The following is a 19,066-nucleotide window of genomic DNA, read 5'->3' on the forward strand; positions in this document are numbered from 1 at the left end:
GCTGTAAACGGGCTAAATACAGGTTAAAGCCTTACTATGCAGCGTTATCATTGTGTAGACCGTATTATAGTTGCATTAAAGTCTCATTTCACTAAAAACATCAGAGGAGGGAAGATCAAGTGAGCAAAAACATGGTTGCAATAAAAGCCAGATTTATACTATACAGGGGGCAAGAGATTAATAGAACCCCCATGATAGGTATCAATTAAAAGGGATTGATGGCAATTTTTGGGGAACTAACTATATCAACTATATCCCACTACACAATGTGGAGGATGTGTAATTTTAAAAGTGTGTCATTTTCCACTGGTATGAGCACGTTTTCCTGTATATCAACAAAATATAATGTAAGTACAACGAGGACACGAATGAAGTGCTGTAGGAAATGTTCAAAGAATATCATTCCTTAGCAACTTTTCCAACACCAAAACAGACGTCAAACATTATGAAGGTGTGCATGAGCGTTGTGTGACACACCAAACTGTCGTGGAGTTTGCTGAACACATCAGAGCCTAACAGCATGGTTATGACTGAGGAAGAACAATTAAAAGAGTTTGGTTTCTCCAAATTCAACACAATATGCCACATTTAATGACTACTGCAGTCTCAAATGTATTAACCCCCTTCTTGATAAGCAGCTTTAGTACTCAGTAGAGCACCCCTTTGCTGTTGTGACTTGCTGCAAACGTGATGCATGGCCAGACATCAGGTTCTGACAGCGTCCCTGAGGAATCTCAATAGCCTCCAGCTCTCTAATATTCTTGGGTTTGCGTGCTGCACCGGCCTTCTCTGAATCCCATCAGAGATTTTCTGTGGGATTCAAGTTAGGCGACTGTGAAGGCCACTCTAGTATCATGAGGTTTTCTCCTAGGATTTCCTGATACTTGATTGAATCCATCTTACCCTCCAAATGCTGCAGGTTTCCAATGCCAGAAGAAGCAAGGCAGCCCCAGAGTATCACTGAGCCACTGCCATGCTTCACTGTGAGCAGGGTGTTCTTTTCAGCGTATGCCTCATTCTTCCTCCTCCAGACATACCGCTGATCCATAGACCCGAAAAGTTCCATGTGTTTGTTTCATCACTCCACAGAACAGAAACCCAAAACTTCTGTGACTTATCTACATGGTTTCAAGCATATTGAGACTGTGGTGTATGTAACACTTGTAAGGCTTTGTTTGGATCTTCTTAAGGCAGCAGTCATCCACAGTATTTCCCTCCCCACTCCCAGGTTTTGGTTTTTGGCTGGATGTTCACCAGGACACCAGGCTCCATGTAAGCAATGATTTAATTTCTTTCCATAAATGTTTTGATTCAACAACATCATAGCTATATGTCACCGTCATGAGATTGTTTATCAAGTTGTGGCACCACCCTGCATGGCTAAAAATGAACATTACTAATGTTGGCTATGGATTTGTAAATGTTAAAAGGCTTCTCCTAAGAGCAGGAACAGTGCCTGTCTGTGAACAATACCTAAAGAGTACTTAACAATTGCCAGTATTTAATGTTTTATTAGGCTATAACTAACCAAAATTTGGGTTTAATCTAATTCTCAGGACCAACTTTTTAAAAAAGACCACTGTGGCCTATTTCATAATAGGCAAAGAGTAAATTTGTGCATAAATGAACCACCCTGAACAGGTAAACCAGCCATTTTGAAGATATATACATTTGATGAATCACAACTTTGCTTTATGCATGTTATTGTTAACATAAACACATTAAATATTTCATAAATGAGACCAAATAAATACATCGAGTTAAAAGGCTATCTCGTTGTTTTTATTTCCTCTCATCAGTAAAACAATGCATATTTTAAAGGCTTTATAGATGAAACAAAACAAATGAATTTAGGTGCAGTTAACAGCACTGTTTTTCTCCCATCAGCAACAATATGTACATTTTAAATATTTAATAAAGGGGACAAAATAAATGCATTTAGATGCAGTAAAACACAAATGGTAGCCACAGAAACATCGAAGGGTAGAGTTAGTAGAAATACTAACAAGTGCAGAAAAATATCTGAAATAAAATGGACAAATGGACAATAAGTTAATGGGGATTCTGAAGTAACTTGTGTACACTGGGTATATTCTACGTATTTTTATTTGCTTTATTTTTATAATACTCTGTTCATTTTTTTACTCTTCATTGCTATTCCTATGAAATGTATGAAATGAAAACAAAATACAGAATTTTCTGTGGAATCTGACCTCTCTCTTTATCTACAAATGAAAAATAATCTTTAAAATAAAATAAAAAGTCTCTGTAGGGATTTGCCCACAGAATAGCATTACAATGATTACGATCCTGTATTTTATGAGGCTGATCCGCCTGAAGATCAGCCGGCTGTTGTTGTTTAACTCCACATGTATGGGACGCAGCCCTGGTTTGGGTTGTAGGTGCAGCACGGGAGGTATGGGACGCGGCCGCAGCCTGTCTGGTTCCTGTCTCAGTCATATGTCAGGGCTCCCGGTTCTGTGTAACGTTCGCTAGCCGGTTAGCAAACTTTGAAACAAAGTTACCCAATAAAGTTCGGTTGCTTTAAATACAGGAGAGAAAACGCGAGGGAGTGAGCAAAATGCCTGCAGTCGCTAAGGGGGACGGGATGCGAGGCCTGGCCGTGTTCATCTCCGACATAAGGAACTGTAAGTTTGTTTACCACACTCACAGACACTTCTCGGGTATGCTAGCAACAAGCTAGCTAACGTTTACCAGGGTTACAAACCGGTCAGGTCTGAACATGACAACAAGAGTCTGCTCTTGTTCTTTTCACCCTCAGTTTTGGTAAGTTTAACGTATTAAAGTGAGTTTCGACGACCAATTAGCTGGCAGTTGACATTAGCCGCTAGCTTCCAGTTGCTAACATCATGTCGAAGGGCGTGGACCGCCCGCACCGCTACGTTAAGCCAACGGTTTGTTTCTGCCAAGTCTGTGGAGCCTCAAGTTTGTCTAATTTACGGGTTTCAAACACTTTCCTGACACAAACTCAGCGAATTCTCACAAACGTGATTTACTATTGACGTTACACCTGACAGTTTCACTAGCCGTGGTGAGGGGCAAATCAGGTGACATGAGAAAGGACGCGCACAGCTCACAGTGTGAGCAGCTGTGGTGTGTGTGTGACAATCAGTAGCTTAAAGTGGGCTCAGGCCAGCTACATCCATCAGTGCAGGGATTACATGTTTTACTACCAATAATTGTGAGTTATTATTATAAGTTAACGTTCACATCCCACAAATAGGATTTATAAACTAGTAATCGGGACAAAAATTTACCAGGTATTAAAATATTGCATTTATATGGTCATCTTTATTTGTTGGTCATAAATTTGGTCAAAAATGTACTGTCAGTTTTTACTTGCCCCCAATCAAATAGTTTTATATATTAGTGGTTAACGAATAACAAAGATTAAAGTCAATTGTAATTTAAGTAATCAAAACAGTTGTTGGGGTGTGAGCCAGAGTTATCTGCCTCAACGAACAAACACAATAAAATAAATGTAAAAAAAATAAAAAGAAAAGCTTTCTTTTAAATAGGTGAGTCGAGAAATTAATTTTATCAATAAATTCAAATGTATTGCTCAGGACAATGTTTATAAATGAAAGTGTCACTTGGGTAAGTACACTATGGAACAACCACTGCTTCTCTGAGCTCCCTCAGTTAATATGAACACAAATGTTCCCCAAGAAGGCACTTTCTCCTCAGCCGTCTGGGGGGGGGGTTTGGTTTTGCTGTGTCTGACCTTAAGCAAACATCTGTTTGCTGTTTGGCTGAAGTCCGTGACAACTAAAAGCAAAAGACACACAGCTGAGTGGCACTGAGAGTTACACAAGACACGGCAGCCATAAAACACAGGTAACATTAGTGGAATCATTTAATCTAGTTTGTTGTTAAGGGAAAAAAAAGATTAAAAAATCAGGTGTAGAGTAAAAAAAAATCTGAGATTTTATTTTTAGGCCGTATTGTCTTTAACTCGTTTGTTTCCACTTCCCTGGAGTTGCAAGATTTACTTGCCTGACATGGCTTTTTACTTATTGTGAAACCATGCCTCAGAAAGAAAGATGGATAGACACAGAGATGACTCAGGATGATTTGTTCCCTCTAGTTCCCATGTTTAATCAAATCGCCAGATACACCCAACAGCTAACAAGGACTCCAGAAATGAAGGAGGAACAAGAGCTGAGGCCCACAGAGCCTGTCATTATCAACATATTCAGTTTCATTTCAGATACATATTCACTTATGGGTGAATGTAACACATGGTTTAAAGTTTTGGAAGACAGAAACATTTTTTTTCCTATTTAAAAAAACGAAAAAAAAACAACTGCATCCTGTCCTAAATGACCCTACTGCTACAACAACCCATCCCCTCAGTTCCTCTGCCAACATTCAGATCCTTTTCTATGAGATCATAATCTCAAATGGGTTTCATAGTTGAGTGAGGAGATTCTGATCTCTAACTTTTGAGATTCAGATGTCACAATCCCAGGAAAACACCTCAAATTCGATTTCTTTGCTGAATGCCATATGCGAATGTGCAAAAGAGGTGTAGTTGTGACATTTCAGTATTTCATTGTGTGATATACACTAACACATGAGCTACAGCAGCAAAGGACCATATGGGGTTTCACTCCTGTCAGCTAAGCAAAGGAAGCTGTGGTACAGGCTCACAGAGACTGGACAGTAAATACCAGTCTAGTTTTGTTGAAATGCTACAGCCTACCAGCAGCTACCGGCCACCTCCAGCAAGATAATGCTCCATGTCATAAACATGTCATATGAAGCTGATTCCTCGAACAAGAGCTCACAGGACTCCAATGGCCAGTCACAATGGAGCACCTTTTGAGATGTGGTGGAATGGGAGAGTTGCAGCATGAATGTGCAGCTGCCAGATTGACTGTGTGATGCCATCATGACAACATGAAGCAGGAGTTTATTCAATCCATGACACGAACAATTCAAGTTGCCCTAATGTACCTAATAAAGCGGACACTGAGTGTAGCCAATATGTGCATGTATGATGACGCTGCTCTGCCCTTTATAAAAACACATAAAAGAGCCATAACACTACACAGAGTGATATATTTCTTCATTACGATGGACACAGCAAGTATACTCTGTCCCTCTGAGATCATCTAAAAGGAGCAAAGCAGAGTAAATGGGGAGGAAGGATGCTTTATTCAACTTAATGAGTGATCACTGCACTACATAACATGCAACATATCTTGGTCTCTTTGCAGGTAAAAGTAAAGAGGCAGAGATTAAGAGGATAAACAAAGAACTGGCCAATATCCGTTCCAAATTTAAAGGTAGGTGAACAATTCTGACGAACCAGACTAAACCTGAGGGACAGGGAAGCATGTGGCATGGAGGGCCTCTAATCGACTGGTTCTCATTCCATCCAAACACTGATTTGTAGCACCTGGTGTATTTATGATTGGGATGGAAACCTTTTTGCCATGATACAAAGTTTCCTGTTGCTGTTATTCTGCTTTGCTAACTCATCTTGTAACTGTCTCTCAGCTTTATTCCTTTCCTCACACTTTGTCAATGGCTGTTGCTTTGTCACACACCTCACTGTCAATGTGTCCGTCTTACTCTCCTGTTGGTGTTGTTTCTCCTGCCACCTGTTCCCCACTGCCTATAATTAGTTTGCTCCAGAATGAATCTGCGTCCTCTGCACATAGTGCCTAGCATGCCGGCCTATGTTCATTCTAATGTATTCCTTATGTGCATTATTCCAAGCATTGACCAATCTTTGGCTGTGAGTGTTTTCCCATGTGCTTGCCCTTTCCTTTTATATAAATTATTGTTGTTGTAAAAAATTGTCTTCCCCCAGCCACACCAAATCCAATATTTTTTGGGAGGAGGTTTTAGGCACTGTTCGATAATCCACATATAATTTATAATAATAATCCAGCACATAATTTCAAGCATAGTGACACTTGTGACTTGTGTGGTGGCCCAACAGTTCAGTGGTGCTTCTGTTATTCACCTAACGGTTAACAAAACAGTTGTAAGTGTGTAACTGGCTATAAAACTTGGGATCAGCCAAAGTCTATCCTGCCTTCACCGCCCATTACTCATCAGTTTGGTATACACTAAGTGAACTCATTCTTTAGCCTACCTCACTCACAGGGCAGTGTCAGACCAGTGTAACTTCATGTAGACATTCAAATCTCTCTTTGTGTGTGTGGGTGTGGATGTGTGTGTGTGTTTGTGTGTGGATAGGAGACAAGGCTTTAGATGGCTACAGCAAAAAAAAGTATGTCTGCAAGCTGCTCTTTATCTTTCTTCTGGGCCATGATATCGACTTTGGACACATGGAGGCTGTCAACCTCCTCAGCTCCAACAAGTACACAGAGAAACAAATTGTAAGTTTGTCCTCATGTTCAGTCAGTGTCAAATGTTCAGAGCTTGTTCATCATTTGTCACACAATTCTGTTTGTGTTAAGGGGTGTAAAAATAACTTGACATATATTGTTGCCCCTTTATACGGTGGAATTGCACTAAAAGCATTTTCCATGTCCCATTTCAGGGCTACCTGTTCATCTCTGTTCTGGTAAACTCTAACAGTGACTTGATCCGTCTGATCAACAACGGCATTAAGAATGACCTGAGCAGCCGCAACCCGACCTTCATGAACCTGGCCCTGCACTGCATTGCAAACGTGGGCAGCAGAGAAATGGCCGAAGCTTTTGCTTCTCAGATTCCCAACATCTTGGTGGCAGGGTTTGTACACAAACCTTAATAAAATAGATTTGGCTCTAAATGATAAGCAAATAAGTTGGTAGTGTTAGTCAGGAGAGAAAAAAAAACATTGAACTCATGGTAAATGGTTTGATTGTCTTGGACACTAGTGGCTCTGAGTTTCATTTGGATGATACGGAAGACAGCTTTGTCTTCAGTTGTTTAAATGTCTAGTGGTGTAGTCAGCTGATAGCAGCATGTGTCATACACAAAAGATTACCAGATACAGCACTCCAGAAAAGCCTCCACAACTAATTATTTCCTTTATTTCTTTTTTTTGTTTCAAGCCAGTCTGTCGTGATTCTTGATGTAATATCATATTTAACTGAGGTTTAAGAGGACTATGTGCTGATTAAAGCTTTGTCTCAGAATATGACTTGGTCTTTTTGATGGCCTTGATCTTCAATCTGAATACACACAGCTCTAAGCCAACAGTCCAACTAACACTGAGGCTGTCATAGAGAGGGAGGGTTTTACAGCCACCCTGTTTTTTCATTGCATTAGGCCTGGGTAATGATATGGTTTTTCACACTTCTGTTGTTCTAAATAAGGTTTTAAGGCAATTTGTAGTCAAAAGCTAACAAAATTAGTTACCTAAGATGTTGTTTTAGATGTGTACATGGTTTTCTTTCATGTAATCCATAACAGTGAAATTGCTTTAAACATTGTGATCAGCATGCTTCAATAATTGAGTGATTTTGCATAATATATAAAGATGCATATCAGTATTGGACAAATATCCATATTACTAGAGAGGGTGTCAAGTTTCTTTGTTAAGGTCTTAAAAAGTTCTGTTGCATTTCTGACAGATTAGCTTCACTGTGGTCAGTTTGCTGCCCCCGGTGGCCAATAAACATGTGATTTTTTTTTTTTTTTTGCATGACACAATGGGGGCTTTTCTATTAAAATATACATACTATTGCCTCTAGCAACCACAGGTGATGGCAAATAATCCAGGACTGAAATCTTCAAGATAATATGTTGGTGACCATTTGAATCTGCATTTGTTGGGTTATAATGAAGTTTTATTGTGCTTGCTGCTGATAGGGACACCATGGACAGTGTGAAGCAGAGTGCTGCACTATGTCTGCTAAGACTCAACAGGACGTCTCCTGACCTGGTGCCCATGGGAGAATGGACAGCACGAGTGGTCCATCTACTTAATGATCAGCACCTGGTAACAAAATAAAGTATACTCAAACTAGAAAGTAGTTTTTTGAGTGTGCCTTTCATGTTAGTATCAAATGGTAAAGTTGTTATTTTTGGGTATGCTGCAACAACAGTAAACTATGACAATTAGTATGTAGTACACACTATACAGAGCTGACATGTAATACTCATTCACTCTCTCTAATGTCTGTGCATCTGAATCAGACCTGAGTTTTATTTCTTGTACAAACATGCATCTGTCTGTTTTCAGGGAGTAGTAACAGCGGCTACCAGCCTTATTACCACTCTGGCCCAGAAGAGTCCTGACGACTTCAAAACATCCATCTCCTTGGCCGTGGCCAGGCTCAGTAGGGTGGGTGTCTTAATAACATCCCCTGATATCTTCAGCACGCTGAGGTCACAGATAAAATCTGATTTCAACATCTATTGATGTAATCATGTTCTCACTTGTCCAGATTGTGACTTCGGCGTCCATCGACCTCCAGGACTATACGTACTACTTTGTTGCTGCGCCATGGTTGTCTGTCAAATTGCTACGCCTGCTACAGTGCTACCCTCCACCTGGTATGGTACAGTACAGTCATGTGTGTCTGGAGGAGAACTTATGATCCAGTGTAGTCCATCACCTGACTAGTGATTAGGCAAACTTCATTAACATCATAATGTGGTTAAAGGAGAAAATGGCTGGTCATTGATTTATTTGTTTTTTGTGTGTGTGTGTGTTTCATTTTACATAGAATAGAAATAATAGAATATTTAAAATAGAAATTTTACAAGAGCTCAAGAACTCAAAATGTATGTCTCCTGTAACATTACATAGAGTGATCTGATTCAATGTATAATTCAGCATTAAGGTCTGAGTAATGAAGCTGACGAGTTAAAGTAAAGGCTGGGAGGTATTAAGAGCGTAGCCTTTGTTGTTACAGAAGATGCAGCTCTGCGAAGTCGTCTGACAGAGTGTCTGGAGACCATCCTCAATAAAGCCCAGGAGCCGCCCAAGTCCAAGAAGGTCCAGCACTCCAACGCAAAGAACGCTGTTCTTTTTGAAGCCATCTCCCTCATTATCCACCATGACAGGTCGGTCACATTCACTGTGACAAGTTTCTGCCAGTCATTGAATTCCTGAAACATTACAGAGGCATGTTCTGGAAAAGGAATATCTGATTCATTTCCTGGGTAATATTACCACTGGGTCACTGGTTATGCCTTTAGCAAACTGTGTTTGTTTCCAACATGTTGAATTGGATGTTAGTTTTTAATGCAGCTATAGCCAACCCAGACTGTAACACTGCATTAGAATCTCCAAGAATTGAACATTAAGCTCGAACCAAGATATGCTATATCTTTAAACAAGGCCACTTCAAGGCCACAGGACAAACCCAGCTGTGATTAGTTCACATTCCCGTCTACTGGGGCACTTGTGCGTTTTTGGATGTGGAAATATGTTCTGGCCTTTGGACATTTCAGCTAATTGTTGTATCCTGTTCCTCAGTGAGCCCACCCTGTTGGTACGAGCCTGCAACCAGCTGGGCCAGTTTCTGCAGCACAGGGAAACCAACCTCCGATATTTGGCTTTGGAGAGCATGTGCACTCTGGCCAGCTCTGAGTTCTCTCATGAGGCAGTAAAGACGCATATAGACACTGTGATCAATGCTCTAAAGGTGAGTCCCTCATCAGGTGTGTGCCTTTGAAAAGCTTTTCCGGGTTAGTGTGAAAATGATGTGTACAGCTTGGATAATGTCTTTTAGAACCTGGTAGTCGCTCTTCCATATTTTTTAACCATTTGACCAGTGGGAAGCTGTGGAGTCTGAATTGTGCCACTGGAATTGTTATTCACTTCTTGGTGGTTTAATACCACTTTGATAATTGTCTTTAAAAATGTTTTTGAGTTGGCATGAAAAACCACTCTTAACGTTAGTGTTTTCTCAAAACATTGTAAAAAATGCATTTTGCAGAGCTTTAGAACTTGAAATATATCCGTTGTCTTTCAGAATTCGTCTTCCAACCAAAATGCACCCTTGGGCTTTTCAAACCCAGGCAACATTAAATATCAAGGTCATTTATTTTACCTTTTACAAGTCAGGATGTGAGGTTGGGACTATAAAAATGTAGTGACCAGGTTACATGGCTGCCTTCGTCTATGTCCTCTGCTCTCTGTGTACACCAAAGAGCTGCAGGTCTGAGCTACACACACACACACACACACACACACACACACACACACACACACACAGCAGAGCAGAGAGGTCACAGCGGACAGGGTGAAGCTTCGCTTCAGCTACATTCACACAACATCCAGCAAGTCGACACCTTCCCTTAGGGTTGTGTGGCGGTGTGGAAAGTACAATAGTTTGATCCTGAATATTAGAATGGAGCCAGATCTCTGTAAAGATGTGGGCACAACAGTCCCCCACTTACATTTGGTCCATCTCATTTTCTTGCGGCCGGACATTAGCCAGGAGCAGCCTTAGGTCCAGGCTGGGTTAGCTTAGCTCTTATCCCAGCACTCTTCCTCTCCTCCAGGGGCGGTCGCACCACCCACGGCGGCGTTTGGTCTGCCTGGACCGGCTGGGTGATCGTCTCAAGGTCCACTGCTCTTAATCCAATCCCCGCGCTTCCTTTTCCAATGCCTACGAGTGTATTTCCGTCATAGGTAATACATGTTTCAGAAATAAAGCCGGGAAAAAAAAGACCTTGATTAACTCCTCCCATCCTTCCCCTCCTCACCCAAACAGTCCTGGTTGGGTAAATTTTATGGCCTTCCCTTAAAATTGCTGGCAGTGCATGTGTAATAGGCCACAGTGGAATTTAAGTAGCTACAGCTGATGAAATCTGCCAGATACATCCGTCATTTCATATATTCTGTGCATGTTTGTTTTCTATACAGACTGAGCGAGATGTGAGTGTTCGCCAGCGAGCTGTGGATCTGCTCTACGCCATGTGTGACCGCAGCAACGCCAAGCAGATTGTAGCAGAGATGCTGAGCTACCTGGAGACCGCCGACTACTCAATCAGAGAAGAGATAGTGGGTCATCAGTACAGGCCTTTACGCCATTTAGTTCCTCTGTGTGCTTGTCTCACCCTCAGCTAGTTGCTTCTCTTCCTCAGGTGCTCAAGGTGGCTATCCTGGCAGAAAAATATGCAGTGGACTACACTTGGTACGTGGATACCATTCTCAACCTCATTCGAATCGCCGGTGACTATGTCAGTGAGGAGGTGTGGTACCGTGTAATCCAGATTGTCATAAACCGAGATGATGTCCAAGGCTATGCTGCCAAGACCGTCTTTGAGGTGGGCATGAAGTTTCCTGCTATCTCAGACCACCTTGAATGTCAGTATGAATTAACAGCATCCACCTCAACAGTGTTATAAGCAAACATTTCCATGTGTGGGAAGTGGGAGGTAGCTAAAACTGGTTACACCATGAGGGAATACATGTGGTTGAAAATAGAAAACCCATTTCAGCAATCATCCCCAGGCCTCACATGGGCCTTTGCTTTTTCTCTTTTAGGTGCACATTCAAAAACAGAAATGTGTTTTTCCAGTCCCTCCACAGGTGCACTAACATGCTATAGACAGGCATCAGCTAGAATGAGGTGCTTTGTTTCCTGTTGTCTGCCACAGTTGTCACATACAGCAGTGCCTATTGCGTTCAGATAAAGCACAAGGAACCACACAAGGAATGAGTGATTGAGTCATTATTGAATATTGGAGGGGGCTATCAAAGTAAAGTTTAGATGCATCTCTTTCTTAATGCAGAGCTATTCAGCTGTCAAACAGTAAGTAAGTGTGTACAGCACACCGAATAATCAAGGGAAAAAACAAAAACATGAATTCAAAAAATGTGATGGGGACATTCTGAGCAGCAGTTATGATTCCTCACTGCATAAAGTTGAAAAACTACTATTTTTTTAAAAAAATAGAAAAAGTAACCAAAGTGGGATGAATACAATCAAGTTTTACCACTAGCAATCAAAAGAGACCCTTCAGGCTGATTACACTCCAACCCTCAGATATCCTCAAGGAGCCGACACAGTGGGAAACCAGTGAGGGATTGTGTCCTTGTTGCTAGACAATGTGACATCCACATTTACGATGTCGACTAAGTGGTTACTTACCGATTCTATTCAAAATGTTACAGTAGATGGCAGTGTGCGGTTTCTTCCATGTTGTTCCTGACCCAAAACTGCCATGCTTTGTGTGCACTTGCAGGCACTCCAGGCTCCCGCCTGCCATGAGAACCTGGTTAAGGTGGGGGGTTACATCCTGGGAGAGTTTGGTAACCTGATTGCAGGGGACTCGCGCTCCAGGTACAAACGACATACTTTTCAGAACCATGTATTGCATTGTGTGGATATCATTTGGATATCATCAAAAAATACATATGAAAATTCAACAGCTTAAATGAGAGATGTCTTTTGGCAATTTTTATGAACCACACTTTTAAATGCATGGGTGAAAGCCAGTGTTGCTTAATATACAAAGGAAATATAGACTTAGTTTCCTGTAGTGCTGACCTGAATGTTTGAATGTTGTTACTGTCATTGTTCTGTGCTGTCTTCTCATTTAGCCCTCTGGTCCAGTTCAACCTTCTGCACTCAAAGTTCCACCTGTGCTCTGTGCCAACTCGGGCGCTCTTGCTGTCGGCCTACATCAAGTTCATTAACTTGTTTCCAGAAGTCAAGACCACGATCCAAGACGTCCTGCGCTCTGACAGCCAGCTCCGCAATGCTGACGTGGAGCTGCAGCAGAGAGCTGTCGAGTACCTGAGGCTCAGCTGCATCGCCAGCACTGACATACTGGTTAGTGAATTATGCCCGAAGTGGACAAAATACTGATAACAGTCTTTCAGTCTCAATCTCATACACACTCGAAAACACACTGTTATGTCAGAACATATACAAACATGAACTCACACACACACACACACCCTTTACTGTAACACCTGCTATTGGAGGAATCTTCTGTATGTTAGTAGTCTGCTACAATATCACGTGATGGTATTAAAAGTAACATTGCATATCTTTTCTGAAATTTAGTCCACATTTTGACTGGATTTCCTTGGTATTTGTAATATTAGTTCACATCCACACTGAAAATTAAACATTTTTACTGTCACAGCGCCATTCAGTGTATTATAAAGGAAGTCTTGTCTGAAATAGAAAATCACAAAATTACTGTATTTGCCCTTCACAGGCCACAGTCTTAGAAGAGATGCCTCCATTCCCAGAGAGAGAGTCTTCAATCCTGGCCAAGCTGAAGAAGAAGAAGGGCCCAGGCAACCTGCCCGACATCGACGATGCCCGGAGGAACGTCAACGGCAGCACCGAGCACAGTGAGAACACTGAAGCCACAAAGGTGACTCCACAGCACTGTGATAGGTAGCAGAGCATTCTGATCAATACAGCTTGGGTTTTTATTTTTACACAAATCCTACAGAGGAAAAGCATTTCTGGTTTCTCATACAAATCGGCATGTTTAAGAATTTCCTGCTATGAGTTCTCTGTAGCATTCATCCATAATCCTCCACAAGTCTGTATCACACAAACAACATTGTAACAGTCAGACTGTGTGTATTGTTGTATATTGTATTGTGGTACTGGTTTGCAGCCTTTTGGCCTTTAGCTTTGTTTTCTTCCATCTCAAGCATTTCCTTGATCTTTACCTTCACTTGTCTCTCTCTCCTCCCTTCTCTGTCCTCACCCCCTGTCCCTCTTTTCCTCCTTCCATTCCTTTTCTTTCTCCATCAGTCTTCTCCTTCACTGATGGCAGACCTTCTTCCTACCAACAGACCCCGCCCGTCCTCCTCTAGTCCCTTCATGCTCTCTGCTGGGACCATGGTATACTGATAGCTAGAAAACACCATGCAGTATAGCAGTTATTATACCAATCAGTCATGTTATTGCATGTTCTAGTGTTTGGCTCAGAAGGTCGTCTGTATTCTCTCCACTTGCTTTTTGCTCTTTTACGTAAAGCAGCCTTGAAGAGATTTGGCTTTTGTTACAGGACTGTGTGGACAATGTCTTGGCAGATGTTGGACACTAATGAATTTTTATTAAATTTAGCTCATCTGATTCTGGTTGTATGTAGACACTGTATATTAAAGATGGTATTTGCTGATTTTTCACACCCAGAGTTCCACCCACCCCTTCACAGACCTGCTGAATGTAAACGCCACCCCTTCAGCAGGAGCCAGCCTGCTAGTTGATGTGTTTTCAGACAGCACCACCCCTGCATCCATAGATGTGTGTGAGGAACATTTCACCAGGTGGGACCATACTGCGAGCTTGGTTGATGAAATTAGCAGAGAAATAGATGCCGTTTGTAAATAGTTATACATACTGGCGGGTAATCCACATTACATATTAACGGGGCACTCCAGAGATTTAGTATTGTACTACACGAGACAGATTTTTAAAAAATGGATGGTCAAAATCCAAGCTGTAGAGTCTGGGATATCATTATTTTTAATCTGCTACATGAGTCAGACTCCAAAAGCACTGGAACTTGCATTTGCCATAATGGAAGTGGATATTATTAGACAATCTTTGGCAGGTAAACACATTTTTTCAACTCCACTGCCCCACTTTGTAATGTAGGTTTTACACATTCGTTATACAGCCTGGCTGAAATGAGTGTGACTGCTGCTGTGCCCTCTTCCACATCTGCTTTGAACATCAATCAGCAGAAGTGCAGACCTTTACAGGAAGTTGTTGTTGTAAATGTGTAATTGTGTGCTTGTAAATTCCAGGTTTGTTTGTAAGAACAACGGTGTTATCTATGAGAACCAGCTTTTACAGATTGGACTGAAGTCTGAGTACAGGCAGAACTTGGGTGAGCAGCTTTTTCAAATCTATCAGACCTGTTCAGTTTTAAGGATGGTTTCAAAGGCTACCTGAGAGAGGCTGCGTTAAAGAATAACGAAAAGACTGGTAGTGGTTAAGGGACAGATGTTATTAGTTCAGAAAGAATGAACCTGCTGTTGTCCCACAGGTCGTGTGTATGTGTTCTACGGCAACAAGACTTCTACCCAGTTCCTCAGCTTCTCCACGTCAGTGACCACTCAGGATGAGCTCCAGACTCATATCTTTTCCACTGTTTGGTAGCTTCATGTTACAGCAAGCACTGCAGTTTACTTAACACAAGTAACTTCATCAACAAGTACTGCCGCTTCGTCCCTGCTGAGGAGAAATTTGCACCTGAGTTGTGTCTGCGTGCCACTCAAACTGAGCAACGTAAAAAAGGTACCTGTTGAATCCTTAACCATCGTCTCCACAGCTGAATGTCCATTCTAAGACAGTAGACCCCATAATAGAAGGAGGGGCTCAGGTCCAGCAGATCATCAACATTGAGTGTGTTTCAGAATTCACAGATGCTCCGGTGCTCAACATCCAGTTCAGGTTGGTGTTGGTGTCTGAATACGGTCATTACTGATCTGTTAGTATTTATACTTAAATATACTAATATCTGACTGTGTGTGTGTGTGTTAACCAGATATGGTGGAACTCTCCAGAACATTGCAGTTAAACTCCCTGTGATGCTGAACAAGTTTTTTCAGCCTACAGAGATGACATCCCAAGACTTCTTCCAGCGCTGGAAACAGCTTGGAGCGTAAGGCTCACTTCATGCTGGCCGAGCTGTGTGTGTCATTTAGGTTGCGTACAAATGCGAGTGTCAAACAAAAAATGAACTGAATGAAGTTCAAATAGGTTGTATATATATATATTTCTGTTTTTAGCGGCTGCGTTCTATAGTAACATGTTCTTGTTATAATGACCTGCTCCCTCCCAGAAATAGTTATTCTCCTCTCATGCCTCTCTGTGTCTGCAGTCCTCAGCAAGAGGATCAGAGGATCTTCAAAGCCAAACACCCAATGGACACAGATGTGACCAAGGCCAAGGTGAAAAACTGCTCAGCCGTAGACAAGAACCAGTTGTTTGTGAGAAAATCCAGGACTCTCTCATAATTTATCTTAACTTGATATATGACATGAAACATTGACAGCTTAGAGCAAATCGTTTGTCGGTGCTCCACTTTTCTGCTCATTGTGTTAGTGATGCATTTAGGATATGGCATGGCATGATGTGGTAAGTTTATTTGTAGTGTTTATTGGACTCATTCAGGGTGTGTACGTTGTTCTCTAAACACTCAGCAGAATCCCCCAGAATGCTTTGGTGCCGGTGATGCAGTTTTTTACCTTTTTTTGTTGTTATTTTGCACTAAACTACAGCACTTTTTAAACTCAGGAGGGAACTTCGGGATAGTCTCATGCATCTAATTAGTTCTCATAAGAGGAAAAAGTATCTTCAGATTTATTTAGCTGACAAATCCCATGCACATGCTGCGAAGAAATCACATGTATGAGTCAGGGCCGTGTTCACGCCCACTCTTTTCCCACTCTTTCTCCTTCCCTCCTGTAAACGATGTCATAGATCTTAGGTTTTGGTGTGGCCCTCCTGGACGGGGTGGACCCCAATCCTGCAAACTTTGTTGGAGCTGGAGTCATCCACACTAAGAGCACTCAGGTGGGCTGCCTCCTCAGACTGGAGCCCAACACACAAGCACAGGTAAAGAGACACACTCGAACAAACCCAGACTCATCCCTGTAATGAACCATCATATCTCCTGTGTAACTATGTGTGTGTGTGTGTGTGTGTGTGTGTGTTTTCTACCCAGATGTACCGCCTCACCCTCCGGACCAGCAGGGACTCTGTGTCTCATAGACTGTGTGATCTCCTCTCTGAACAGTTTTAGACTCACACAGCTCCAGCATTTTTACACCTTTGCTCTCCTAGTCTCACTTTAGATTGGAATGGATGTATTGTACAGTGTAAATTCTTTTTTTATTTGACTCACTCTACAGGCAAATGAAGTGAAATGTATTCTTCGCACATGCTTTACTAATACATCACTGCTTCAAACCTGCCTTGTGCTCAGCAGGCGGCGCTCTGCAGCTCCAGTTTGAACACTTTTGAAATGCTGTGTCATCGCTGCTTGAGTGCTGCCTTTCTTATTCAAACGCTTGAGGAGTCAGTTAGGAAGCATTAAAGAGATTCAGGTAGTTGAAAATCTGAATAGGATTATGAGCTTAGGTATGATCTCAACAATCAACTCACTTGTTCTAGGAGACATTTATTCTTGTGTTTTAAACAAATGTTGCACAGAACTGGGAAGCTTTCCTCAACTTCTCGCCCATTTTGCACTCGTTAGGTAAAACATTAGATCACTGAAGTAGATCAGATAGATTTAGACAAGAGAATTTACTTCACCTGTTTTACACGTCTGTCATCTCAGGAGGAAAAGCAAAGCTTTGCATTGCGGTATTTTTAGTAAAAAATAGACCTCGGATGCGACAATTTTGGTTCTGTCGTGAGAATTTTTTGAGCTACATCACGACGCACCGAGTTCAGACGATCAAATAAAATGTCAAGAAGTCAATATAGAACACTAGTTAGCAAATGGAAATCAATTTCTGATAGTGATGGAACTCACTTTGTTCCCAGAATACCTACTTCACTGCTCACAGATGCACCTGTGAACTTTAGTTACTCTGTCAAGAACAGAGAGCCTTCAAACAGACGAGAGTATTTTTAGAGTCTGAAGCACTGCCACACTGTCACACTACTTCTGCCTAAATGCATTCACTCACAGAGCACTGCCAAACTGGTAATATTTCTATATTTCTACAATGTATGGCGTATTTTCTGTTTTACTGTTATTTACTTCTATTGTAATCCTTGATGGCGTATTACATATATGCTGAGTACAAAGTCCGGCTCTGTCCAAAGTTGGAAGGAGGAAGTCGTTGATGATGCGTTTAGTGCCTCCTGGCTCCAGCTTTATCTTTACCAGACAGATACGAGAGAATGAATGAGGGTATGTACCAAAACGTCTCACTGTTCTTTAAAGAGCGTTCTTTCACAATGTTGATCCACATTTCAAAGACGAACAGCAGAATACATCTTTACACTGTGTTAAAGGGTTTGGATGGTTCCTGAACACTGATGCCTTAATCTGCCCCTGAGGAGCTTTACTGTAGTTACCGTGTTTTAACGATGGGTGCTGGCCCACACCTGTTTATCCACCTATGTCCTGTAGAATATAAGGTACCACATCATTAAAAGACCAGTGGACTCGACCCTTTTGGAAGTCTCGAGATCTCACGTTTACTTATGCGAGGCCCTGGAGATCCTAGACCAACCAGCCCAGTGTCACAGTGTGCCTTCTGTGTTTTTATGTAAGTCAAGGGATGACCTTTCATATCTGTTAACAGTGAATAAAACAAATGTAGCTGTACATGATCACTCGACAGTGAGCGCTGATGTTCTTTCCTCATGTTTAGATGCAGCACCATGGAGCGGTCAGATGACTGCAGTGTGTTTAGTATCCAATGCCCTCAGCTGGCCAAAAGATCAGTTAGTTTTATAACCTGGGTCTTATTTTCATGTTGTAGAAGTTTAGGGAAGAAAGGAGACGCTGGATATGTTGTTGCTTTTTAAATGTGATGTCATTACAACATCCTTATCCAAAAGCTGTTATACAAATTTTTTTAAAAATCAGCATTTTCTTTAAAACAACATAATTATACAGTATAATTGCAGAACTCCCAAGCGCTGTCCTGGGGTGTGTGAGCGCCCTCTAGTGGCACAGCTTTCAGACAGATGAATGTTTTGCAGGTGAATCCGTTTGTTTCCGCTTCTGCTCTACATCAAATGTGCTTTAGACAAGTAACGACCCAGGAAACACGGAAACAACGGGTGACTGCAAACGTTTTTGCCACAACATCATCCTTCATGATAAATTCTGAAGTTGAAACAAGCAATACATCGAGATATATTTGTTTTTTGATCAGCTTGGGGATTTGTCACAGTAGAGGCACTACATCCTGTCTCTGGGTCGTACTTTTGTCAAATGTCACAGAGATGTTTGTCAGTCAGTGTATCCACCGTACAAAGTCTATTTACGCCTCATGTGACTAAAGTATTTGCACCTACCGATTCTAAACAAATAGGATCAGTCATTGATTTCCACTTTGAAAGTTTGCTCTTATCCAGCCTCCGCTGACTTGGTCATCATGTGAAAAAGGAGTGTGTGGTAATTGATGCTGTGGATGATTAAGCAAATTTTACAGAGTGTGTAAATG

General features: G+C 41.6%; 1 protein-coding gene across 2 annotated transcripts; it reads left to right on the top strand.

The window, feature by feature from the left end:
- The first annotated feature begins 2,426 nt into the window (after nucleotides 1–2,426).
- On the top strand, nucleotides 2,427–18,238 carry LOC139224105 (AP-2 complex subunit alpha-2). Of its 2 annotated transcripts, XM_070855978.1 has the most exons (23): nucleotides 2,427–2,648; nucleotides 5,244–5,312; nucleotides 6,235–6,377; nucleotides 6,542–6,735; nucleotides 7,801–7,930; nucleotides 8,174–8,275; nucleotides 8,379–8,487; nucleotides 8,850–9,000; nucleotides 9,416–9,584; nucleotides 10,811–10,948; nucleotides 11,032–11,214; nucleotides 12,136–12,233; nucleotides 12,494–12,725; nucleotides 13,120–13,281; nucleotides 13,674–13,763; nucleotides 14,058–14,191; nucleotides 14,675–14,757; nucleotides 14,917–15,005; nucleotides 15,199–15,323; nucleotides 15,418–15,534; nucleotides 15,754–15,823; nucleotides 16,356–16,490; nucleotides 16,600–18,238. In XM_070855978.1, the coding sequence occupies exons 1-23, from the start codon at nucleotides 2,582–2,584 to the stop codon at nucleotides 16,675–16,677; spliced, it is 2,868 nt and encodes a 955-aa protein (XP_070712079.1). In that variant the 5' UTR covers nucleotides 2,427–2,581; the 3' UTR covers nucleotides 16,678–18,238. The 2 variants fall into 2 exon arrangements, with proteins under 2 accessions (XP_070712079.1, XP_070712087.1); XM_070855986.1 differs by lacking the exon at nucleotides 13,674–13,763.
- Nucleotides 18,239–19,066: the final 828 nt, after the last annotated feature.

Source organism: Pempheris klunzingeri, chromosome 1 (assembly GCF_042242105.1).
Source record: "Pempheris klunzingeri isolate RE-2024b chromosome 1, fPemKlu1.hap1, whole genome shotgun sequence".
NCBI classification, from domain to species: Eukaryota; Metazoa; Chordata; class Actinopteri; order Acropomatiformes; family Pempheridae; genus Pempheris; species Pempheris klunzingeri.